Raw genomic sequence first — 26,776 nt, forward strand, 5'->3', positions numbered from 1 at the left:
GTGAATTTGAAAAGTACCAACAAATACATTACATGTAAATGCAAATAAAGGTTGACATTGCTGCCATACATGTTTTTCAACTTTCATGCCATGTTGTTATGGTATGGTACCTTTCTGGGTTCTCTCTCTCTCTCTCTCTCTCTCTCTCTCTCTCTCTCTCTCTCTCCCCCTCTCTCTCTCTCTCCCTCTCTCTCTCCTGCTCTCTGCTGGTGAGTAATTACACTGAGGAAAGACAGAGATCTGCGTCATGCCCTTTGGTTAAAAAATAAATAAAAATAAAACTGGTAAATAGAAATGTGTTTAGCACGGGGAATTGACAGCCCTGAAACTCTGATTACAGAGACAAAAACATATTTTTGCAAGTGGGTTACAATGTCCAAGTTTAGCTCTGTGTGTTGAGCTGAGTGATGCCACTCTTTCAAGTGGAACTGGAAGTTTCTTCCACCAGCCACAAATTTACATTCTCATCTTGTTTTATTAGTTTCTGCTGATTTATTTGATAGTGAAGAAAAGCCTCCACTCACTAACTCACTCTTCAGTCTCTGCTTGTTTATTGAAGCAACAGCATGTTGTCATTCATATGAATGAATGCTGCTTTGTCCTTGTTATGTATTTTTGAACCTGCTGAAGCCTTTGGCTTCAGCTGCTTTCAGTTGACTTCACCATTTTAGAAACATGTATATTTAAAACCTCCACAGCTCTGAGTGGATTATGAAACATGGTTTCAATCAGGTTTTCTATACAGGAATGTTTTATTTTATATCTACATGTTTTATTCTTTATTCAGATTGAACAACTGCAGCTTGTCAGAGAGCAGCTGTGCTTCTCTGGCCTCAGCTCTGAAGTCCAACCCCTCCTCCCATCTGAGAGAGCTGCACCTGAGTGGCAACAAGCTGAAGGATTCAGCAGTGAAGCACCTGTCTGATCTTCTGGAGAGTCCACACTGCAGCCTGGAGACTCTGAGGTCAGACAACATTTTTTAATGATGTGCTGACATGAATGTTATATGAATATTGTGGTGAAACTTAATTTGAGGACGTCTATATAGAGTCATTTCATCTGAAATCAGGCTTAGGACTCACATTGTCTTCCTATTGTTTTCACACATTCCTGGTCTCTTCAAATGAATGAAGATGAACTTTGGTGATGATATTTATTCTCCATCGTTTTAAACACACAGGGCTCCAAATGGCTCCAAAATGGCCTCCATCATCTATGGAGGACAAACTTTGATGTGAGAGTGTTGGAGGCAATGAAGGAATTTAAAATATGATAATTAATGTGGTAATTACACAGAACGTTCAGAACACATAATATTACACATAATATGTTGCAGTGGAACAAGCTATTAGCCTTTGGTTCTTCTCAATGTCAGTTCTTTGGTCAAATCAGATGAGGTGTGACTATACGAGATAGATATTAGAAGGTTTTCATAGAACACCAACGCTTCTACAGGCAGGAAAACTGACTGGAGGAGCCTTTAATACTCAACCACATCAATGACTACTTTTCTCACTGATGGTGGTGGAGGGCAGCAAGGTGGCACTGTTGCCTCACAGCAAGAAGATCCTGGGTTCATCTCACCAGCCACCGTGTGTGTGTGTGTGTGTGTGTGTGTGTGTGTGTGTGTGTGTGTGTGTGTGTGTGTGTGTGTGTGTGTGTGTGTGTGTGTGTGTGTGTGTGTGTGTGTGTGTGTGTGTGTGTGTGTGTGTGTGCGTGCAGTGGCGGAGTGTTTTGGGGCCTCGTGTTTTGGGAACAGAGGCATGATGGGTCCCTGCACAGTCGTTGTTCTCCTCCTTTTCAAATCCTTATTTATAAGGAAGACCCAGGCTGCCAACTTTAGGTACCTGAAGCCTCCTCCATGTTTTTTATTTGTTTTATTTAGATGTGTTTCAGCAACAAGTTCTAATCCAGACTATCACTGCAGAGTCATGTCCACTTGTTTAAAAAAGAGCCTTCATCCATGTTTTTATTTGTTTAGCATATCATCTCTGTCAGGTGGGGACCTTGAATTAAGCAATATTACATGAGAGGGTGTACTTCACCGTGGTTATTGGCATGACGGTGATGCAGCAGGACGCGTCACTGAAGTACCAATAACCACGGTAAAGTACAGCCTCAAGTGTAATATTGTGATTATACAACAGTTACCAACAAAATACAAGCTATAAACAAAAGGTGGTCATATTTTGGGGCCATTTCCTCTCAAAATAACAAAGTTAGTTAGTGTGTTAGTCCGAGACAAGAAATAGTCCCCGTTGACTCTGCCAGGCTGAGCCAGCCGACTAAATAGTCTACCACACATGTAAACACAAAACTGCCCCATTAACTCAATATATGTTGTGACTCTGGAGAACATAAAATAATTAACAGATTAGCAACTACGTTGGTGAACTTCACATGTAGGCTATTTTCTTTTCTTTTCTATTTTACAATGTCACCAGGTAGGCTATTCCGGGGTTTCAGTTGCTATTTCTTGTAGAAATTGAATTGCATGCTCCCGTTAAAAGAACAAGTGGTGAAACAGCTGTCCATAAAGTCCATGCTGGACCTCTGCCGTTTAGCAGGTGAGGCTGTAGAGCGGTTTGAGGGGCTGGGCTGCAAAGGCATGACGTTTCCACGGCTCTCACACAATATATTGCTCCACCTTGTGCGATTATCAAGACAAGGTGCCCAATAGCTCTGTAAAGAAGTGTCGGATTCATGTCCGCTAACGGATATGATTTATATCGCTTCCAGTCCGCCCTCGGCCAGCTTCTGGATGTAGTGCTCCTGATGCTGTGATTCATGTAAATCACTGATGTGCCTGCTTCTTTGGAGATACGTGTTAGCATGGATCCCAGGTCATTTACACCCATTGGCTCCAAAGAGTAGCACACCTCTCCTAACTTGTTTCCTCTCTTTGGATGGAGGTAAAAAGCTTTAGCCTCCTGGGGGATTTTAGATAGATAATTTGTAAGTGTGCGAGCCACTTACGTTAATTTAGGAGGAGTGCGGTAAATACAATATTCCTGGAATGTGAGTTTAATGAACCAGTTACATGTCCTATGCATTCTACATCAAATGAAGACATTACTGTTTGTTTTATTTTGTGTGTTATATACTTATTGGCCAAGTTATTAGTTTTAGAAGTTCTGTGGGGTTACATGCAATATAGGCGGCCATGTTGCCTGCAGAATTTTGGCCGCTGCTGTTCTCTGCTGAACAGAGCGGCCGGTGGAGTGATATTTTAGTGATGAGGCTGCTGTTCTCTGCTGAACAGAGCGGCCGGTGGAGTGATATTTTAGTGATGAGGCTGCTGTTCTCTGCTGAACAGACCGGCCGGTGGAGTGATATTTTAGTGATGAGGCTGCTGTTCTCTGCTGAACAGACCGGCTGGTGGAGTGATATTTTAGTGATGAGGCTGCTGTTCTCTGCTGAACAGACCGGCCGGTGGAGTGATATTTTAGTGATGAGGCTGCTGTTCTCTGCTGAACAGAGCGGCCGGTGGAGTGATATTTTAGTGATGAGGCTGCTCTGAAATGAGAGGGGGAAAAAAGATAAAGTCTGCACACTGAGGCTCCATCAATGGTTTTTTATTTGCAACGTTTCGATCTTCACAGGATCTTTGTCAAGTTCTGAAATGAACCATTTGAGAACGGCTAGGTGTGCTGTTATGCTAATTTGAGAACATCCTTGACCAATCAGATTGCTTGGTCAGAAGTGAACTACATGTTGTATAATATTCATTTTCTCACATTTTTATTTTTGGTCATAAATCAATGCCATTGGTCAGCCTTCAAGTCTGTCTGTGGGTTTTACTAAACTTAACCAGTGGAAAAGCATTCAAACCATCTTGTGAGTAAGTCACCATTTTAGAAACATGTATATTTAAAACCTCCACAGCTCTGAGTGGATTATGAAACATGGTTTCAATCAGGTTTTCTATACAGGAATGTTGTATTTTATATCTACATGTTTTATTCTTTATTCAGATTGGAGGCCTGCAGGTTGTCAGAGAGCAGCTGTGCTTCTCTGGCCTCAGCTCTGAAGTCCAACCCCTCCTCCCATCTGAGATACGTGGACCTGAGTGAAAACAAGCTGGAGTATTCAGCAGTGAAGCACCTGTCTGATCTTCTGGAGAGTCCACACTGCAGCCTGGAGACTCTGAGGTCAGACAACATTTTTTAATAATGTGCTGACATGAATATTATATGAATATTGTGGTGAAACTTAATTTGAGGACGTCTATATAGAGTCAGTTCATCTGAAATCAGGCTTAGGACTCACATTGTCTTCCTATTGTTTTCACACATTCCTGGTCTCTTCAAATGAATGAAGATGAACTTTGGTGATGATATTTATTCTCCATCGTTTTAAACACACAGGGCTCCAAATGGCTCCAAAATGGCCTCCATCATCTATGGAGGACAAACTTTGATGTGAGAGTGTTGGAGGCAATGAAGGAATTTAGAATATGATAATGAATGTGGTAATTACACAGAACGTTCAGAGCACATAATATTACACATAATATGTTGCAGTGGAACAAGCTATTAGCCTTTGGTTCTTCTCAATGTCAGTTCTTTGGTCAAATCAGATGAGGTGTGACTATACGAGATAGATATTAGAAGGTTTTCATAGAACACCAACGCTTCTACAGGCAGGAAAACTGACTGGAGGAGCCTTTCATCCTCAACCACATCAATGGCTATTTTTCTCACTGATGGCGGTGGATGGCAGCAAGGTGGGTTCTGGGTTCATTTCACCAGCCACTGTGTGTGTGTGTGTGTGTGTGTGTGTGTGTGTGTGTGTGTGTGTGTGTGTGTGTGTGTGCGTGCGCGCGCGTGCGAGCATGTGTGTGCGTATGAAGGTCCATACGTCTCAATAAACATGCGCAGCTACGACTGAACGTGTCACACAACGCATGCTTTGACACCTGAGTAGCATAGTCAATTTCGTTACGCGTTCACACACACACGCGTTCGCAGTTTTTGATACTACGCGACCGGATCTGAAGTTCCAAACGACTCAATAAACATGCGCAGCTGCGACTGAACGTGTCACACAACGCTTGACGTGTCATGTAGTTTCCCCATTGACTTGTAAATGATCATGCGTGTATGCGTGCGCTCTGACTGCGCAACCCGCGTACATTTACGCGTAAAATTACGCATACATTTACGCGTAAAATTACGCGTTCATGTGTTGCGCGCTGCAGATACACTTCCGGTTGCGTAACACTCAAAACTGCGAACGGGTGTGTGTGTGAACGCGTAACGAAATTGGTTCTATTATCTTCATGCGTGCGTTTACACGCTCTGGCTGCGCAACCCGCGTACATCATTACGCGTAAATGTACGCGTAATGATGTACGCAATGAAATACTGTCAATAAAATAAAATACATCTGGAACATTAATAAACATTATAGCAGGCTATGTGATTGTGACGCTGCTCCTTTCAGCAGCAGGACAGCTCCTCTTCCACTCAGTGCGCTGTGCGCGGCTGCGCCGCTGCCGTGCTGACTGTCTGTCTCTCTCTGCTGCTGAAATTGTGTTGCAAACCCTTTTTTCGTTCATAAACTGATTATGATTATGACACACCCTGTATCCCTCCTATGGAGGGACAAAAAACCAAGGATCAGCTATAAAAAATGAATACAGCCGCGAAGCAGTGGAGGAATAGGACTTCCAGATATCCACCAGTACTACATATAATTCAAGATACCCCTTGCAGTGGGCTTATGATGGTGTGAGACAGATTGGTGGGTGGGAATGGCTTGAGGAGAAAATCCTACAAGAACACAACAAGGTCTTAACCCTATCAATGTTATGGTACAATCCAAAGATCACTCTGAGAATGAATAACCCACTGTTTGAATTCTCATGTGAAACGGTGAAAATATTGCAGAAACGTTTGACTTTTAGTGGAAATTCTTTACCATCATGTCCATTATGGAATAACCCTTTATTCACTGCGGGTGGTGAAACCCTTAAAAACAGTGTATGGCAGCAGCACAACATTAAACATGTGGGGCAAGTGGTGAGTAATGGAAAAGTGGTCTCTTTTAGTCAATTGAAATCTCTATTTGGGCTTGTAACGACGCATTATGTAATAACTGCACATTATGTAATAAAATGCCAAAATGTAATAACATCTCACTTTCAATATGTAATAACGGCGCATTATGTAATAAAATGCGCAATATGTAATAAATCGCCTCAACGCAATATGTAATAGCGTTTGACGCATTTTGTAATAAATGTATTACATTGCACAGATTATTACATATTGCGGCGGTTGCATTTTTTCTGGTTGGAAAGTAATAAGTGGCAATGTAACAAAATTAGAAAATGCACTGACTTTGTCATGGGGGGCGGGGGGGAGTAGGCTAATAAACATTATGTGTCAAAACCAGTCAAGCAACTATATAGGCTATCTATAGTTGTTATTTTAGGCTACTTTATTTGATGTTATGGTAATTATTTTACTTATTGACTGTTCTACGTTAAGGAGATACTGTGTGATACGGTGTTATGTTATGCTATTGTGTTAGGCTATGTAGATATTTCATGAGTGCGAGCAACTTGTCCCAATTTTCCCCCGGCCGTGCATCAGTCCGCATCCGACTTGCATTTCAGTTCTGGCATTTACAAGTGATAGAAGCGTGGTTGACATAGCTGCATTTACTGCCTTAATCCATAGATTACAGGGCCATTTACACATAGGAAATCCATTAAGAGTTGAGGATTGCAGTCAGAGACGTTTATGAATTGTCTGATATTACGCACGTACAGTTTTTTTGGCTGCACAATTCTGTTATTCGGCCGCTCCGATTTATTTCACAGCAGTAAAAATTGTGTACATTTTACAGTAAAATGCATCAATCTGGTGCACTTTGAGAGCAAAAGTAAGAGGCTAGATCTATGAAGAACTTTGTGATTTTGAAACAATTGAAAAAGAAGCAGTTTACATACTAGTTATCTAGCACATTTTACCACAAATTAGACCAGTATTCATGGGAAATACGGATGTATTGTGTAGAGTAGCAGGAACATAGAGAGGGACAACTTCTCTTAACATCACCAACTGGTGGATAATTTATTTACACAAAACAAAAACATCAGTAGTGATTTATTACCTCAGTAAACTCTTTCCTTGAGTTTAGGGTGTCGCTCACCAGTTTCAAGTATTCGATGGCCACATGACCATATTAACTGCTAATTTAATATTAAATGCTGACAAAATAATTTAAAAAATCATGTTAACTCATTGAGTGCCATGGACGTCCTTCGACGTCCAATTAAATAGTGACGTAGAGTGCCACGGACGTCCTTCGACGTCCAATGCGTTTTTTGACGGTGGGACGTCGATCAAAGCCTTCCGCAGCTCCTGTACAACTATAGTAGCTATTGGAGGTCTATAACCTATTTTACAGAACCCTTAGGTGGCGACAGTGCTCTCCAGATTACAGAAATGTCAGGAATACACAGCCTGAAATAGCCTTGATCAAAGAGAACCCGCTCATGCTGCAGTCCAGAGCCATGTAGATTGTTCTGGCTGCAACTGACGGTGCGTGCGAACACAGTCAATCCGCGCACACAACTGAGTCCTTCTGCCTCTGTCTGTCTGTCAGCATAGTTTCTCCACATGATTAGCCGCTAGAAAAGCAGCAGCGCGACACTGAAAAGCCAAACCTTTCACTGCAGTCCGCGTGTGGCTTCTCCATGTTGCGCTGCCTGGGAGGCGGCGCACCAAAAGCATTCCGAAAATAGACGCTTGGTGCGAGGCTGTGTGTTACTAGTGTGGGGAGGAGTTTTCAGCTGAGGGGGGGGAGGGGGGGTGGGGCACGCAGGGCAGGACACAACTACACCACATCACTACATCAGAAAATATTATCTAGAGTCAGTGAATGTGCTTGAAATGCTGCATTTCACAAAAGGCTGAATATCTCAGCTTATAATTTGAAATGCCTGAAAACGCTGAAAACAACCTATCTTCTCCGGCTCATAACTAAAGAACGGAAAATGGTATCAATAAACTTTTTTTTGCTGATGATACAATAGAGTCTCCTTGTTCTTTTTGTGTGTTCGGTGTTTACATAGTAATATCACACAATATTCTGTGGGCCTCGAGAAATCACTGAAAACGCTCTGAAAACTCTGGCACTGGGAGCGTCCGTTCTCCAAAAGTGGCTGGCACTCAATGAGTTAATACTAAGAGGCAATTTTAATGATTAAAATTGTAATCTAGAGATAAATATGACCATAATTGGCCATGGCCCTGCACTTTACAAAACACGGACTTTGCACATAGACTCTTATTGTTTTAAATTGTATTGTTTTTATCGGTTTTTATTTATCTCCTACTATTTTCTGTCTGCTCTGTATTTTTAACCCCTGCTGCTGTTGCTGTTTTTAGACGCCTGAATCTCCGCTTAGGGATAAATAAAGGTTTCAATTCAATTAATTGTGTTAATTTAAACCGCGGGTTATCAAAGTTTTGATGGCTGAAGGCCAATTTAGGGAGTAGGCTAATGACTAGATAACAATGATCCATCGCCAATCATGTTAAAAATTGACATTTTTTTCAATGGAGTTTGGTGTACATACAAACGTTACTGACGGTAGCAAAAGCAGCAAGCAGATGCCGCCTCTCGTTCGTCACCTCTGGGCCGCTTCAGTTGCGGGCGGCTGGGTCCTGGGAAAACCACGGCACGTTGTGGTGCCGCAAATGCTCTGTTATCGAGTTTCTTGCCAGTATTATTATTTGACTTTGTGACCACAAAGGGGACATTTTCGGGGACAGCTCCAGCCGGGGACAGAGCAGCTCTCTCTCTCTCTCTCTCTCTCTCTCTCTTTCTCTCTCTCTCTCTCTCTCTCTCTCTCTCTCTCTCTCTCTCAAAATTCAGGCCTTATAGAATATTTACAAACCCAGTCAAAATGTAGCTATTGAAAAATGATCAATTTAATCATTTTTTACATAGCCTACATAAAATATTTATAGCAAACAAATTTTTAATTTTAAAATAATTTTTGTTGACGTTTATTTCAAAATAATTATCTATGCACTGCTGTCTGTGCTTACAGTGCAAAGTTAGTGAGGAGAGCCTCACCACTTGTTAATTAATTAATTAATTCGGTTGGAAATTGGTGGAAGGGTGTAGCATGATCCAAAGGCATGAGAAACGCATAGCCTATTGAGGAGCGGCAGGAGCCCATTCTCCAATAGTTTTGATGAAGGATTTTAGTCTGAATATATCCTCTTGATCAGCCAAAGTCCATCTGCAACATCAAACAAAATAGAATTAAAACTAATTTAAAATCAACAAAAAACCATAACATGTTGCTGGCTGGCAGCAGTTAAATGTCTAAATGCTTGCCGATTTAAATCAAATGTGCATGTCTGCAATCCTTAATTCCATCCTCAAAGGAGAGCGGGCGGGCGGGGAGAGCGTGGGGGCGGTGCGGAGAGGCCGAATAACAGAATTGTGCAGCCAAAAAAACTGTACGTGCGTAATATCAGACAATTCATAAACGTCTCTGCAATCCTCAACTCTTAATGGATTTCCTATGTTTAAATGGCCCTGTAATCTATGGATTAAGGCAGTAAATGTGACTATGTCAACCACGCTTCTATCACTTGTAAATGCCAGAACTGAAATGCAAGTCGGATGCGGACTGATGCACGGCCGGGGGGAAATTGGGACAAGTTGCTCGCACTCATGAAATATCCACATAGCCTAACACAATAGCATAACATAACACCGTATCACACAGTAGGCTATCTCCTTAACGTAGAACAGTCAATAAGTAAAATAATTACCATAACATCAAATAAAGTAGCCTAAAATAACAACTATAGATATATAGTTGCTTGACTGGTTTTGACACATAATGTTTATTAGCCTACTCCCCCCCCCCCATGACAAAGTCAGTGCATTTTCTAATTTTGTTACATAATGCGGCCACTTATTACATTTCCAACCAGAAAAAATGCAACCGCCGCAATATGTAATAATCTGCGCAATATGTAATCCATTTATTACAAAATGCGTCAAACGCTATTACATATTGCGTTGAGGCCATTTATTACATATTGCGCATTTTATTACATAATGCGCCGTTATTACATATTGAAAGTGAGATGTTATTACATTTTGGCATTTCAATCATGAGAGACTCTTAATATAATTTTAACAAACTTTATTGAATCAGAATAGACGGTTTGAGTATGGCGTATGACTCCATGATGTGACGCTCCTCTTGCTTATGAGAGAGGGCGTCGGTGCTGTATGAGATAGGACATCCCCCCTAAGGGGATTTGTTTCCAACAGGAGTCATGACATTGGTGGTGATCTGGGGAGGTGGTGGGATGAAGCTTTTTGCTCTGGAGCAAAAAGCTCTGGAGTCGTGTACTGTCACTTTGGGAGAGTTGCACCCGCACCCTCGGCTGAGCTGTTGTACGGTGGATTTAGTTCAGTTGAGGCAGAGACTGGCTGTGGAGACACACGGTTTTCGTGCCATGTCCTTTTTGATTAGTTTTGACGTCCAGCAGGAGGGGGAGCAGTGAATGTGCTGCATCTGTGAAAAGTTTTAAGTCGTCGGCAGACGAGACGATTTCGTCATAGAAAAATGAGATTCCGTTCCAATTTTCTAAGAGGTGTGCCCAGAATTTGAGATCGGCTCGGCCTCCCTCATTGAGGGTAACTGAGTCGAGGCGGCTGGGGACTGAAGATGCTAAATCGAGCAGCCTGGAAATGAATGACCTCCCTTGGGGAATAATGTGCATGGCAAAATTCAGGTGGCCGAGCAGAGACAGAAGGTCTCGTTTTGAAATGTGGCTGGCTGCTGAATAGGACTGGGCTATTTTGTGGATGCGAGACAATTTCTCGAGGGGGAGGGAGCTTGCATAAGCTTGGTGTCAAGATTAATGCCCAGGAATTTGAGAGATGATGAGGGCCCGGAGGTTTTTTCCCCAGCTAGAGGGACGCTTTTGACATGGAACTGGAAAACTGGATTCGCCCTGGAAAGCTCTGAATTGAGGCAGGAACTATGGCGACTCTCGTGCACTGTTTGGATGAGGCAAGGTGGTGCTCTGCTGAAGCCACTGTGCTGTGACCGGGGATATGCTTTGCTGAAGCCACTGTGCTGTGACCGGGGGTATGCTTTGCTGAAGCCACTGTGCTATGACCGGGGATAAGTCAAGTCAAGTCAAGTTTATTTGTATAGCACATTTCATACGCAGAGGCAATTCAAAGTGCTTCACATAAAATGGTTGACAGGAAAAGAAAAGAAAAGAAGAGAGTAAAACGGACATTTAGATATTTGGATAAGCTTTTGGATAAGCTTTGCTGAAGCTTTGCTGAAGCCACTGTGCTGTGACCGGGGGTATGCTTTGCTGAAGCCACTGTGTTGTGCCCGGGGATATGCTTTGCTGAAGCCACTGTGCTGTGACCAGGGAGGAGCTCTGCTGAAGCCACTGTGCTGTGACCGGGGATATGCTTTGCTGAAGCCACTGTGCTGTGACCAGGGAGGAGCTCTGCTGGAGCCACTGTGCTGTGACCAGGGATATGCTTTGCTGAAGCCACTGTGCTGTGACCAGGGAGGAGCTCTGCTGAAGCCACTGTGCTGTGACCAGGGATATGCTCTGCTGAGCCACTGCTGTGACCGGGATATGCTCTGCTGTAGCCACTGTGCTGTGACCAGGGATGTGCTGTGCTGAATCTACTGCGCCATGACCGGGGAATGAGCTCTGCTGACCTGACAAGTTATGCATAACAGAAAGCCGGGTGATGCTGCACTGCACATTACAGCCATGGTGGACTGGGAGGAGCACCTTTTGTTTATGATCGAGACTGTAGCTTCGTATACATTTGCAATACCAGAGTAAATCTCGTAGAGGAAGAGCGATTCCCTACTGGGAGAAAGTAGGGAACTCATGGTGCCTCTTTTCTGCAACCTTTCACCTCTAGAATACCCCCAAAAAAACTTAATTCAAGCATATGCTGAAGCCAGAACCACATGCAGCTGTGACAGATAGAAGGAGCATTGAATTAAATTGAACAAGAAGCCATTTTTTGGCCTGAAGGACAGGCAACAGCAGAACTGATGATTATCGCCATTTTGCCTGAAAGCAAGCAACGGGAGACGGACCGACCTAATACAACGCTCAGCGTTGCCAGACGTACGATAATTATCGTATTCCGTTTCCAACAGGAGTCATGACATTGGTGGTGATCTGGGGAGGTGGTGGGATGAAGCTTTTTGCTCTGGAGCAAAAAGCTCTGGAGTCGTGTACTGTCACTTTGGGAGAGTTGCACCCGCACCCTCGGCTGAGCTGTTGTACGGTGGATTTAGTTCAGTTGAGGCAGAGACTGGCTGTGGAGACACACGGTTTTCGTGCCATGTCCTTTTTGATTAGTTTTGACGTCCAGCAGGAGGGGGAGCAGTGAATGTGCTGCATCTGTGAAAAGTTTTAAGTCGTCGGCAGACGAGACGATTTCGTCATAGAAAAATGAGATTCCGTTCCAATTTTCTAAGAGGTGTGCCCAGAATTTGAGATCGGCTCGGCCTCCCTCATTGAGGGTAACTGAGTCGAGGCGGCTGGGGACTGAAGATGCTAAATCGAGCAGCCTGGAAATGAATGACCTCCCTTGGGGAATAATGTGCATGGCAAAATTCAGGTGGCCGAGCAGAGACAGAAGGTCTCGTTTTGAAATGTGGTTGGCTGCTGAATAGGACTGGGCTATTTCGTGGATGCGAGACAATTTCTCGAGGGGGAGGGAGCTTGCATAAGCTTGGTGTCAAGATTAATGCCCAGGAATTTGAGAGATGATGAGGGCCCGGAGGTTTTTTCCCCAGCTAGAGGGACGCTTTTGACATGGAACTGGAAAACTGGATTCGCCCTGGAAAGCTCTGAATTGAGGCAGGAACTATGGCGACTCTCGTGCACTGTTTGGATGAGGCAAGGTGGTGCTCTGCTGAAGCCACTGTGCTGTGACCGGGGATATGCTTTGCTGAAGCCACTGTGCTGTGACCGGGGGTATGCTTTGCTGAAGCCACTGTGCTATGACCGGGGATAAGTCAAGTCAAGTCAAGTTTATTTGTATAGCACATTTCATACGCAGAGGCAATTCAAAGTGCTTCACATAAAATGGTTGACAGGAAAAGAAAAGAAAAGAAGAGAGTAAAACGGACATTTAGATATTTGGATAAGCTTTTGGATAAGCTTTGCTGAAGCTTTGCTGAAGCCACTGTGCTGTGACCGGGGGTATGCTTTGCTGAAGCCACTGTGTTGTGCCCGGGGATATGCTTTGCTGAAGCCACTGTGCTGTGACCAGGGAGGAGCTCTGCTGAAGCCACTGTGCTGTGACCGGGGATATGCTTTGCTGAAGCCACTGTGCTGTGACCAGGGAGGAGCTCTGCTGGAGCCACTGTGCTGTGACCAGGGATATGCTTTGCTGAAGCCACTGTGCTGTGACCAGGGAGGAGCTCTGCTGAAGCCACTGTGCTGTGACCAGGGATATGCTCTGCTGAGCCACTGCTGTGACCGGGATATGCTCTGCTGTAGCCACTGTGCTGTGACCAGGGATGTGCTCTGCTGAATCTACTGCGCCATGACCGGGGAATGAGCTCTGCTGACCTGACAAGTTATGCATAACAGAAAGCCGGGTGATGCTGCACTGCACATTACAGCCATGGTGGACTGGGAGGAGCACCTTTTGTTTATGATCGAGACTGTAGCTTCGTATACATTTGCAATACCAGAGTAAATCTCGTAGAGGAAGAGCGATTCCCTACTGGGAGAAAGTAGGGAACTCATGGTGCCTCTTTTCTGCAACCTTTCACCTCTAGAATACCCCCCAAAAAACTTAATTCAAGCATATGCTGAAGCCAGAACCACATGCAGCTGTGACAGATAGAAGGAGCATTGAATTAAATTGAACAAGAAGCCATTTTTTGGCCTGAAGGACAGGCAACAGCAGAACTGATGATTATCGCCATTTTGCCTGAAAGCAAGCAACGGGAGACGGACCGACCTAATACAACGCTCAGCGTTGCCAGACGTACGATAATTATCGTATTTGTACGATAATTTCGACCTCTGTACGATGTACGATCAATAATCCCAAAATCCCCCAAATGTACGATAATTTCATCATTTTGTGACACTTAGACGAATCCTACGTCTATCACTCTATCTGTTTATACAATCATCTCTTCGAACAACGTATTTGCAGCCAATACGTGCAGGGTGTTTTGTTGTTGTTGCAACGCAGGCTGAGATCACAGTGTTGAAAAATCATGCCAAGTCCAAAAAGTAGCCTGTGATCAGCCGCAGCCCCCCCCCGATATAGGCGCGCCAAGGCGCGCCGCGCTGGGGAGGGGGCGTACGATAATTTCACTCCAAAAACGATAATTTTGACCCTCTGGTACGATAATTCAACATTTGCCATCTGGCAACACTGACAACGCTAAACCAGCCACGCGCATGCGCAGTATAGCATGGAAGGCCGGTGGCTAGCCAGGTAGCTAGCGCGCTACTCAGCATAGGCCGGAAAAAGTTTACAAGGGTTATACTTTATCTAAATGACTGGGATTGGATCGATGGATTGGATGCATAAGAGAGGAAACATGCTATGAAAAAGCAAAGGTTGACTGGAAACTGGGACTAGAGGCATGTTGTTAAAAACCCGATTGGACACGGGAGAGGGATGTGGCCGCGGGCAACGGGGACAGAGTAGCTCAGGGATTGGCACCCGGCCTGAAATGAGTGCAGCAGCATTGCCGCAACGTTGACTGAAACCAGGGACTAAATGCATGTTTGATAATACCCGATTGGACACGGGAGAGGGAAGCGGCCGTATGCAACAAGGCAGAGTTGCTCAGGGATTGGCACCCGGCCTGCAATGAGTGCGGCGCACACACCTGGATTTTGAAGCGGGGCTGGCTGGGCTGATATCACGGAAGAGATGCCGGCTGAAAAGGGGGGATACAAGCCTGAAACCTGGGGCGGTGCTGATTGGGCTGCTCCTGTGGGGAGCGTGGGGCTCCCGAGCGTCCTCAGTCGGGCATCGATGAGGGACCCGACCAGTGATGAAATCGTTGCGATCAGGGGATCTTGGCTCTTTTGCCGCGGCCACGGCCTCCGGAGTGCTACGCAGACTGAGATCCGGGCGAGACGACTTGGACCTCCGTGGCGCTGGATCTCCTTTTGCGGCTGCGGCCCCTGGTGAGAGGAGCGTCCCTTGTGACGCCGAAGATGAAGCCTGGGGATTTGGAGATTTGCCCGGGGCTGGCCGGGGCGTTGATCGTGCTCTGGAGGAAGGAGTTGACCCTTTGTTGCTCGTCTTCAGACTCAGACATGATGATGGACTGAATGAAGCTTTTTGCTCTGGAGATGCTGGATGAATGCGTGATGCTGACACAAGGTGAGTGATGACTGCACAAGTGTGATTTAAGCTGTGGTGATGGGGGCTTTATATAGTACCAGGAGAAGGGCATTTATGATGTCATAACTGATGTCATTTATGATGTCATAACTGATGTAATTTATGATGTCATAACTGATGTCATTTATGATGTCATAACTGATGTCATTTGGGAGAAGGGCATTTATGATGTCATAACTGATGTTATTTGGGCAACTGACGTCACACTGCAAAGGTGACGTCATGGAGAAGGTGACGTCGGAGATGGTGACGTCATTTAGTGACGTCATTTGGGCTGAGGGGTATGACAGCATGGGGTGCTCTATTAATGCCTTATTTGGTCTTCCATGATTGAAATTCAGTCTACGACTACACTTTATTAGGCTACATAATGTGCAGTTATTACATAATGCGTCGTTACAGGGCTGAAAGACTCTGAAATTTTATCATATTTGCAAATTAAATCTATCACAAAGTCACTACTCTCTAAGAGTATGGACATTGGAAACAAGAGAGACCTGGAAGCTAAATTAATGAGGGCTGCTGTCGGGAAGGGCACAGTTTCAGCAGTATATAGGCTGCTGTGCTGCGCCATCCCTGACCGCAATCTTCTAAGTAAAACTCATTGGGAGCGTGACATGGGCTTCCCCATAACTACATCACAATGGGATGCAGCACTCAAAAATAGTACAAAAATATCTAACTGTGTTAGATATAAGATCATACAAATAAAGATAATACACAGGGCTTATATTACACCCTGTACATTAAAGAAAATCGATCATACATTATCTAAACTGTGCTGGCATGGATGTGGAGTAGAGGGGACGCTCATGCACTTGTTGTGGAACTGCCCTCTTGTCAAACAGTATTGGTCCGACATTACTGTAATCTTGTCTGGTCTCCTTGGCTTTGATATTAAACCTTGTCCTGTAACCTGCATATTGGGGGTGAAACTGTCTATTGAGCAACCAAAAATTGTCCACGATGTTATAACATCGGCCTTCCTTGCAGCTAAACGGATTATTCTAATGAATTGGAAACAACGGAAGCCAAACTGTTTCAATATGGAGACCTGGCGTAAAGACTTCATGGACTTGTCAATGGAACAGGCAGCTCTACTCCTCCAAGAAGACAGGATTCAGGATCTGTATGGACCCTGGAGCTTTGTCAGAATCCTTACTGGAATTTCTTGAATAGACTTTGAATCGCTGAATCTTTGTTTATATTCTGTACACCCCCCCCCCCTTTTCTATCGTCTTTGTCATGTCCTGTTTGTATTATGGAAAAAAAGAAAAAAGAAATTAAACATTATAGCAGGCTATGTGATTGTGACGCTGCTCCCTTTCAGAAGCAGGACAGCTCCTAAGCGACATGCTTGATCAACTGGTTGGTTTGGTCACTGGCACCATCTACTGGATGAAAATGTAACATAGAAAGAGATAGAATAAAACAGAAGAGAAGTACGCGAGGCGTTCATGTACGCGCAGTGTTGTGCGCCTGCAGATACACTTCCGGTTGCGTAACACTCAAAACTGCCAACGCGTGTGTGTGTGAACGCGTAACGAAATTTCTCCAACACTGGTCACACGTGTACACGCTGGAAGTAGCTGTGCTACGCAGCTTGTCGTTACGCGTGATGTAGTTTGCGCACATCATAGTACGTGTGCACGCGTGACAAGAACGACTATGTTAAGTCATGCAGGCACACACACGTTGCTGCGCATGTGTCAGTGAATAGTGACGTCGATAGGACTCCATAGTGTGCGCGTGTGTGTGTGCGCACACGTGCGCGTGCGTGTGTGTTGTGGTGGACATAGTGTTTTGGGGATCTAAGGTGAACACAGGCATGATGGGGTCCTGCACATCCGTTGTTCTCCTGGTACCTGAAGCTTCATCCATGCTTTTATTAGTTTGAACATAATTAGATGTTATGGGCCTGTTCCAAACTGCCTGTCTCTATCACTTTCTCTTTTTCTATGGTGAATTTGAAAAGTATATCGTACCAACAAATACATGCAAATGCAAATAGGTTGAAATTGCTGCATAAATGTTTTTCAGCTTTCATGCTGTTGTGGGTACATGCTTTAATCCTTTCCAGGCTCTCTCTCTCTCTCTCTCTCCCTCTCTGTCTCTCTCTCTCTATCCCCTGCTCTCTCTCTCTCTCTCTCTCCTGCTCTCTCTCTCTCTCTCTCTCTCTCTCTCCTGCTCTCTCTCTCTCTCTCTCTCTCTCCTGCTCTCCTGCTTGATTTCTTCTGGGGAGGTTCTCACTGGATCCCACAAAGTCTTCTGTATTTACCAAGGGAGGAGGTTGTCCAACAGCTAATACACCTGCCCAGTAGAACAGCAGCTTTTAGACTCCATGTGGATCCAGAAATGACTTTATGTGAAAGGCTGGGCGGTATGGAGGCAGGTTGCAGAGACACTTAATACAGGTGGAGGTCTGGACTGAACACCAACGCTTCTACAGGCAGGAAAACTGACTGGAGGAGCCTTTCATCCTCAACCACATCAATGGCTACTTTTCTCACTGATGGCGGTGGAGGGCAGCAAGGTGGCGCTGTTGCCTCACAGCAAGAAGATCCTGGGTTCATCTCACCACCTTGTGTGTGTGTGTGTGTGTGTGTGTGTGTGTGTGTGTGTGTGTGTGTGTGTCAGGCACGTGCACACATAGACATGAAAGGGGGCTTGAGCCCCTGCCTTTTTTTCAGTCTGTAAAAAGTGCCTTTTTTTTTTTTTTTTTTTTTTTATTATTATAATACATTTTTCATTTTCATTCCAACAACACATGAACAAAACAAACAGCTCAGACACATTAAAAAATAAAATAAAAAGTGCCCTTTCCTGACCATGAATGCATTTCTAATGGTGCTTTGTATGGGAATTGCCCTTTCCATGCTGTCACTAAAGGCAGCATTCAAAGAGAAATGCCTTTTCCGAGCTCTCTTGGCCTTGAATGCACCATTTGTAATAGGCCTCTGCATGGAGCAGTGTTTTTCTAAACTGCCCCTGAAGGCACCAACCCAAAAATGAACCCAAAAATGAATGAATAAATAAATACATAAATAAATAAACCACCCAATAAATAAATAACCAAAATATAGGGAACAAATGCAGAATTGTTGCTCTTGAAAATATTTTTTACTTTACACTATTGGAAAGGGATGTTGTGTTGTTGAATCCGCAAAAAAAAAAAAAAAATTCTAATACACCTTATCTAAATCTTCTGTCTTGCTTTTTAGAATTATGGTTAAAATGCATGGTATATTACAAGCCTCACTCAGTATCGTTCAATGTTTCTGCCTGTGTTGCTATCTGTTGTAGTACAACAACCTAAAGGGAGAAAAGGAGCAAATACATATTGATGCTTAAATGATTTCACAACAGTATTGTAACAGCATGCAACTTTTATATACTAATATTATTCAGTTATGGAGTTATTTTTCCATGACAAGTCTCATCCTAAAATGAGATATTCCTCTAAATCTGGTTAAAATCAGAATATTTAAAATGAGTTATACCCCTAAATTGGCCTTCAAATTGCCTCAAATTTCCGTAGTATCTGTCGTTTCTGTAGTGCCCTTTTATGAATTTGAGCCCCTGCCCCTCTAATGTTCTGTGCACGTCCCTGGTGTGTGTGTGCAGTGGCAGAGTGTTTTGGGGCCTCATGTTTTGGGAACACAGGCATGATGGGTCCCTGCACAGTCGTTCTCCTCCTTTTCAAATCCTTATTTATAAGGAAGACCCAGGCTGCCAACTTTAGGTACCTGAAGCCTCCTCCATGTTTTTTATTTGTTTTATTTAGATGTGTTTCAGCAACAAGTTCTAATCCAGACTATCACTGCAGAGTCATGTCCAACTGTTTAAAAAAGAGCCTTCATCCATGTTTTTATTTGTTTAGCATATCATCTCTGTCAGGTGGGGACCTTGAATTAAGCAATATTACATGAGAGGGTGTACTTTACCGTGGTTATTGGCACGACGGTGATGCAGCAGGACACGTTACTGAAGTACCAATAACCACGGTAAAGTACACCCTCGAGTGTAATATTGTGATTATACAACAGTTACCAACAAAATACAAGCTATAAACAAAAGGTGGTCATATTTTGCGGCCATTTGCTCTCAAAATAACAAAGTTTTGCCGAGTGTGTTAGTCCGAGACAAGAAATATTCCCCGTGGACTCTGCCAGGCTGAGCCAGCCGACTAAATAGGCTACCACACATGTAAACACAAAACTGACCCATTAACTCAATATTTGTTGTGACTCTGGAGAACATAAAATAATTAACAGATTAGCAACTACGTCGTTGAACTTCACAAGTAGGCTATTTTCTTTTCTTTTACTTTTTTTTTTTATGTTTTACAATTTCACCATGTAGACTATTCCGGGGTTTCAGTTGCTATTTCTTGTAGAAATTGAATTGCATACTCCTGTTAAAAGAACAAGTGGTGAAACAGCTGTCCATAAAGTCCATGCTGGACCTCTGCCGTTTAGCAGGTGAGGCTGTAGAGCGGTTTGAGGGGCTGGGCTGCAAAGGCATGACGTTTCCACGGCTCTCGAACAATATATTGCTCCACCTTGTGCAATTATCAAGACAAGGTGCCCACTAGCTCTGTAAAGAAGTGTCGGATTTATGTCTGCTAACGGACATGATTTCTCTGGCTTCCAGTCCGCCCTCGGCCAGCTTCTGGATGGTATTGCTCCTGATGCTGTGATTCATGTAAATCACTGATGTGCCTGCTTCTTTGGAGATACGTGTTAGCATGGAACCCAGGTCATTTACACCCATTGGCTCCAAAGAGTAGCACACCTCTCCTAACTTGTTTCCTCTCTTTGAATGGAGGTAAAAAGCTTTAGCGTCCTGGGGGATTTTAGATCGATAATTCGTAAGTGCGCGAGCCACTAGCCACTAGTTAACTTAGGAGCAGTGTGGTAAATACAATATTCTTGGAATGTGAGTTTAATGAACCAGTCACATGTCCTATGCATTCTACATCAAATGAAGACATTACTGTTTGTTTTATTTTGTGTGTTATAAACTTATTGGCCAAGTTATTAGTTTTAGAAGTTCTGTGGGGTTACATGCAATATAGTTGGCCATGTTGCCTGCAGAATTTTGGCCGCTGCTGTTCTCTGCTGAACAGACCGGCCGGTGGAGTGATATTTTAGTGATGAGGCTGCTGTTCTCTGCTGAACAGAGCGGCCGGTGGAGTGATATTTTAGTGATGAGGCTGCTGTTCTCTGCTAAACAGACCGGCTGGTGGAGTGATATTTTAGTGATGAGGCTGCTGTTCTCTGCTGAACAGACCGGCCGGTGGAGTGATATTTTAGTGATGAGGCTGCTGTTCTCTGCTGAACAGAGCGGCCGGTGGAGTGATATTTTAGTGATGAGGCTGCTGTTCTCTGCTCAACAGACCGGCCGGTGGAGTGATATTTTAGTGATGAGGCTGCTGTTCTCTGCTAAACAGAGCGGCTGGTGGAGTGATATTTTAGTGATGAGGCTGCTGTTCTCTGCTGAACAGACCGGCCGGTGGAGTGATATTTTAGTGATGAGGCTGCTGTTCTCTGCTGAACAGACCGGCCGGTGGAGTGATATTTTAGTGATGAGGCTGCTCTGAAATGAGAGGGGGAAAAAAGATAAAGTCTGCACACTGAGGCTCCATCAATGTTTTTTTATTTGCAACGTTTCGATCTTCACAGGATCTTTGTCAAGTTCTGAAATGAACCATTTGAGAACGGCTAGGTGTGCTGTTATGCTAATTTGAGAACATCCTTGACCAATCAGATTGCTTGGTCAGAAGTGAACTACATGTTGTATAATATTCATTTTCTCACATTTTTATTTTTGGTCATAAATCAATGCCATTGGTCAGACTTCAAGTCTGTCTGTGGGTTTTACTAAACTTAACCAATGGAAAAGCATTCAAACCATCTTGTGAGTAAGTCACCATTTTAGAAACATGTATATTTAAAACCTCCACAGCTCTGAGTGGATTATGAAACATGGTTTCAATCAGGTTTTCTATACAGGAATGTTGTATTTTATATCTACATGTTTTATTCTTTATTCAGATTGGAGGCCTGCAGGTTGTCAGAGAGCAGCTGTGCTTCTCTGGCCTCAGCTCTGAAGTCCAACCCCTCCTCCCATCTGAGATACCTGGACCTGAGTGAAAACAAGCTGGAGGATTCAGCAGTGAAGCACCTGTCTGATCTACACTGCAGCCTGGAGACTCTGAGGTCAGACAGCATTTTTTAATGATGTGCTGACATGAATATTATATGAATATTGTGGTGAAACTTAATTTGAGGACGTCTATATAGAGTCAGTTCATCTGAAATCAGGCTTAGGACTCACATTGTCTTCCTATTGTTTTCACACATTCCTGGTCTCTTCAAATGAATGAAGATGAACTTTGGTGATGATATTTATTCTCCATCGGTTTAAACACACAGGGCTCCAAATGGCTCCAAAATGGCCTCCATCATCTATGGAGGACAAACTTTGATGTGAGAGTGTTGGAGGCAATGAAGGAATTTTAAATATGATAATTAATGTGGTAATTACACAGAACGTTCAGAGCACATAGTATTACACATAATATGTTGCAGTGGAACAAGCTATTAGCCTTTGGTTCTTCTCAATGTCAGTTCTTTGGTCAAATCAGATGAGGTGTGACTATACGAGATAGATATTAGAAGGTTTTCATAGAACACCAACGCTTCTACAGGCAGGAAAACTGACTGGAGGAGGCTACTTTTCTCACTGATGGCGGTGGAGGGCAGCAAGGTGGCGCTGTTGCCTCACAGCATGAAGATCCTGGGTTCATTTCACCAGCCACTGTGTGTGTGTGTGTGTGTGTGTGTGTGTGTGTGTGTGTGTGTGTGTGTGTGTGTGTGTGTGTGTGTGTGTGTGTGTGTGTGTGTGTGTGTGTGTGTGTGTGTGTGTGTGTGTGTGTGTGTGTGTGTGTGTGTGCATGCGTGCACAGTGGCAGAGTGTTTTGGGAACACTGGCCTGATGGGGCCCTTTTCAAATCCTTATTCATAAGGAAGACCCAGGCTGCCAACTTTACATACCTGAAGCCTCCTCCATGTTTTTTATTTGTTTTATTTAGATGTGTTTCAGCAACAAGTTCTAATCCAGACTATCACTGCAGAGTCATGTCCAACTGTTTAAAAAAGAGCCTTCATCCATGTTTTTATTTGTTTAGCATATCATCTCTGTCAGGTGGGGACCTTGAATTAAGCAATATTACATGAGAGGGTGTACTTTACCCTGGTTATTGGCATGACGGGGATGCGGCAGGACGCGTCACTGAAGTACCAATAACCACGGTAAAGTACACCCTCAAGTGTAATATTGTGATTATACAACAGTGATATTTTGGGGCCATTTGCTCTCAAAATAACAAAGTTTTGCTGAGTGTGTTAGTCCGAGACAAGAAATAGTCCCCGTGGACTCTGCCAGGCTGAGCCAGCCGACTAAATAGGCTACCACACATGTAAACACAAAACTGACCCATTAACTCAATATATGTTGTGACTCTGGAGAACATAAAATAATTAACAGATTACTTCACATGTAGGCTATTTTCTTTTCTTTTCTTTTTTACAATGACACCAGGTAGGCTATTCCGGGGTTTCAGTTGCTATTTCTTGTAGAAATTGAATTGCATACTCCCGTTAAAAGAACAAGTGGTGAAACAGCTGTCCATAAAGTCCATGCTGGACCTCTGCCGTTTAGCAGGTGAGGCTGTAGAGCGGTTTGAGTGGCTGGGCTACAAAGGCATGATGTTTCCACGGCTCTCACACCCTATATTGCTCCACCTTGTGCGATTATCAAGAGAAGGTGCCCAATAGCTCTGTAAAGAAGTCTCGCTAACGCAGAGGTTCTCAAAGGGGGGTGCGGGGACCCCCAGTGGTCCTTGAGGGGGTTCCAGGGTGTCCCCAGCCAAAACATTAGTACTTTATTTGAGCTATAATTCAATTCATAAGTAACACAATGACTATTTTGGTCATGGGTTTTATACACTTTCTGTAATAAAACATCTAAAAGCATCAAACTTATTATCATATGGGGGACCATGGGACAAAATCCTATCAAATGGGGGTCCGTGGTCAGTGGTCAAATTTCTGTCAGTTTAGGGGTCCTTCATGTGTATCAATGTCTGTATGTAGTCAGCCACAAACAACAACTCGTTAATTTCAACAATTAATATATTCATATTTTCAAGTAAAGTAAGGGCTGCATTTAAAACTAAAAAACACATATAGCAGAAAGCTTTTGAAAACGCATCTTAAAATAAAGTGCTTAAGAAAAATGTAACAAAAGTAGCAGCTGAGCTTCCCTTTTTCTGGTTTTTGCAGTCTCAACCAAAACAATCTCAACATATTTGAACAATTGAACAGCTTTACACCTCCTCTTCTGTTCTGAGAGTAGTTGACTTGCTGACTAGGAATATTCATATTTAACCTGACTAGTTGATGACTAATTTCACAAAGAACACATCCTTGTTTCAACAGACTAGCTAACCAAGAATACCCTCATATTTAAACAAACTACCTGTCTGAACTCATTCAAACTAAACCAGGCAAGGTGACCAACAATTCAACCAGACTGCAGCCTGTGGACATTGTACTGGGAAGGGGGGAGGGAGGGAGACAGACAAGACAGACAGACAGACAGGCAGATACACACAGACACACACGCACACACACACGCACACACACACACACACACACACACACACACACACACACACACACACACACACACACACACACACACACGTACACACACACACACACACACACACTAGGGCATTCACAGACTAGTCGACTAGTCGACTAGTAAAACCACTAGTCGACACTGTGCTTAGTAGTCGACTAGTCGTTTTAGCAAAAAAAAAAAAAAAAAAAATTTTTTTTTTTTTTATATCTTTAAGAAAGAACATACATGGACTATCATATCCCATATCCCCCACAAAGAACATCAAAACAAAACAAAACAAGAAAACTTCATAAAATACACAATAATCCAAGAACAAACAAGACTATTGGACAAACAACCAAACAAAAACAATGCATTCAAAGTAAATACATAGATCTTGCCCTGTTGGCAGCTAGGAAATGCATAGCTTTAAATTGGAAAGCATCCAATCCCCCAGCTGTAGTTCACTGGTGGAATGAACTCTCAAGCTACCATACGTTGGATAACATTTACTACAAGAAATTTACTACAAGAATCAGATTCTTAGACATCCCCAAAATATGGCAACCACATACAGAGTTTGACTTTAAGAACTTTTTACCCCAGTGTCATTAGGCTTATCAGGATAGGAGCTGAATGCATTGTTTTTGTTTGGTTGTTTGTCCAATAGTCTTGTTTGTTCTTGGATTATTGTGTATCTTATGCAGTTTTCTTGTTTTGTTTTGTTGTGTTTTGATGTTCTTTGTGGGGGATATGGGATATGATAGTCCATGTATGTCGTGTAAATACCTCATGTTCTTTCTTAAAGATTAAAAAAAAAAAAAAAAAAAAAAATTATTAAAAAAAAATTAAAAACGGTTAGTCGACTAGTCGACTACCTTTAGGGACGACTAGTCGACTAGTAAAATTCACTAGTCGTGAATGCCCTAACACACACACACACGCACCCACACAGACACACACGCGTACACACACGCGCACACACACACACACACACACACACACGCACACACACACGCACATACACACACACACACACACACACACAGATTGCCGCTTTTAATAAGTGTATCGCAGCAGATCAGACATACGGGCTTTGAACTGGCGTGGGGAGGATAAACGGGGACAAATCTTTCTATTCTTCATTAAAAACTCGGTTCTCTCCACTTTTCTCTTTTTAGAGCACGCCATACTTCTTGTGTCTCAGCTATTTCTCCAACGTGTCTTGGTTTTCTCTCCCCCGCGTGTGTGTGTGTGTGTGTGTGTGTGTGTGTGTGTGTGTGTGTGTGTGTGTGTGTGTGTGTGTGTGTGTGTGCGTGCGTGCGTGCGTGCGTGCGTGCGTGCGTGCGTGTGTGTGTGTATCGCTGCTCACTGACAGCTCTCTGACAAGCAGAGTGGAGCACTGCTGCACGGTAGTCTGGGCACCTTTCACCCCGCTTTTTGTCATGGGGCGTAAACCACGGAACCAGAATGAACACCGGAAGGCAGTGCGCCAAAAAACCTCTTTGTTGCCGTTAGCTTGACGTCTCTTCCCTCGATTAATTGTCTGATGCAAAGCTTCTGTATTGGCTTAAAAGATGTGAGATTGTGAATCCGCAATGTTTCTAAAAGAACTTCTTCAAAAACTTTGTTCGGTACGTCCATCTTTTGTTTTGTTGTTTACCGTTCTGATACTTCAAATTGTCAAGTTAACGTAAAAGTTGACGAGCTAGAAACGCTGCCCTTCCTGTCTAGGGCGGGCTCTAGGCCGGAACCAGGTAGGGTGACAAAATCAATTGTGAACGGAAGCCAGGCTCTTTCTCGCCGAGAAGAGCCTGGTGGCGCGAGGTTAGCTGCATGGAGGCATCTTGAATGGCTGGAATGTAAATTTCATTGGCCGAGTAATGTCACATGAGACTCTAAACCAGTACCGTAAATGCTAGAATAGCCAGAAAAGCTGCGGCATTTAAAAATAGAAACACTTCAACATTGAAGAAGAATCTCAATATAATAACAGCTTATAGGTCTGGGTCCGCAGGCTGCAAACTCAATTAAACTATGCAGATCAAAGTGGTTTCTGATGAGAGTAATGTTAGAGTTAGTGAGAGTCTGTGTTCCCCCGAGACGGAGCCTCTAACTCAGCCTGTGAGCCGGCTCCAGGTCGCTGCTGGAGGAGCTGTTGCGCGCCCGTGTGCTCCTGAAGGGTTGCAGCTATGCGAGGCTGCTCGCCCCGGAGAAAGTGCCTCAAAGAGCGTGTCAACTTTGACGATGTGGTGTTCGGTATTTTAAGAGCACAGTTTTGTTTTTTTGTTTTTCCTGAAAAGTTGCAGTTTTGGAGATATGAGGTTTCCGCCTGACAGCGACGATGACAATAACCATATTTAGATGTTCCAATCCACTCTATCAGCCTGTTGAAAAGTCTCTATAGCTTTCTTTTTTGTATGGTGAATTTGAAAAGTACCAACAAATACATTGCAAATACATGTAAAGGTTAATGTTTTTCAGCTTTCATGGTATGTTGTTAGGGTACATGCTTTAATCCTCTCTCTCTCTCTCTCTCTCTCTCTCTCTCTCTCTCTCTCTCTCTCTCTCTCTCTGTCTCTCTGTCTCTCCTGCCCTCTGCTGGTGAGTAATCACACAGAGGAAAGACAGACTTTGGTAAAACAAAAAT

At 43.6% G+C, this 26,776-nt stretch overlaps 1 protein-coding gene across 1 annotated transcript in view; it reads left to right on the plus strand.

The window, feature by feature from the left end:
* LOC310800770 (NACHT, LRR and PYD domains-containing protein 14-like) overlaps positions 1–26,776 on the plus strand; it is a 126,846-nt gene that overhangs the window by 94,886 nt on the left and 5,184 nt on the right. Inside the window, exons 13-15 of the mRNA XM_083664697.1 lie at positions 788–964; positions 3,975–4,151; positions 21,492–21,656. Of these exons, the coding sequence (XP_083520823.1) occupies positions 788–964; positions 3,975–4,151; positions 21,492–21,656 (519 nt within the window). The remainder of the gene's footprint in view (positions 1–787; positions 965–3,974; positions 4,152–21,491; positions 21,657–26,776) is intronic.

The sequence above is a fragment of the Poromitra crassiceps genome, assembly GCF_964638095.1.
Source record: "Poromitra crassiceps genome assembly, contig: HAP1_SCAFFOLD_60, whole genome shotgun sequence".
Classification (NCBI taxonomy): domain Eukaryota; kingdom Metazoa; phylum Chordata; class Actinopteri; order Beryciformes; family Melamphaidae; genus Poromitra; species Poromitra crassiceps.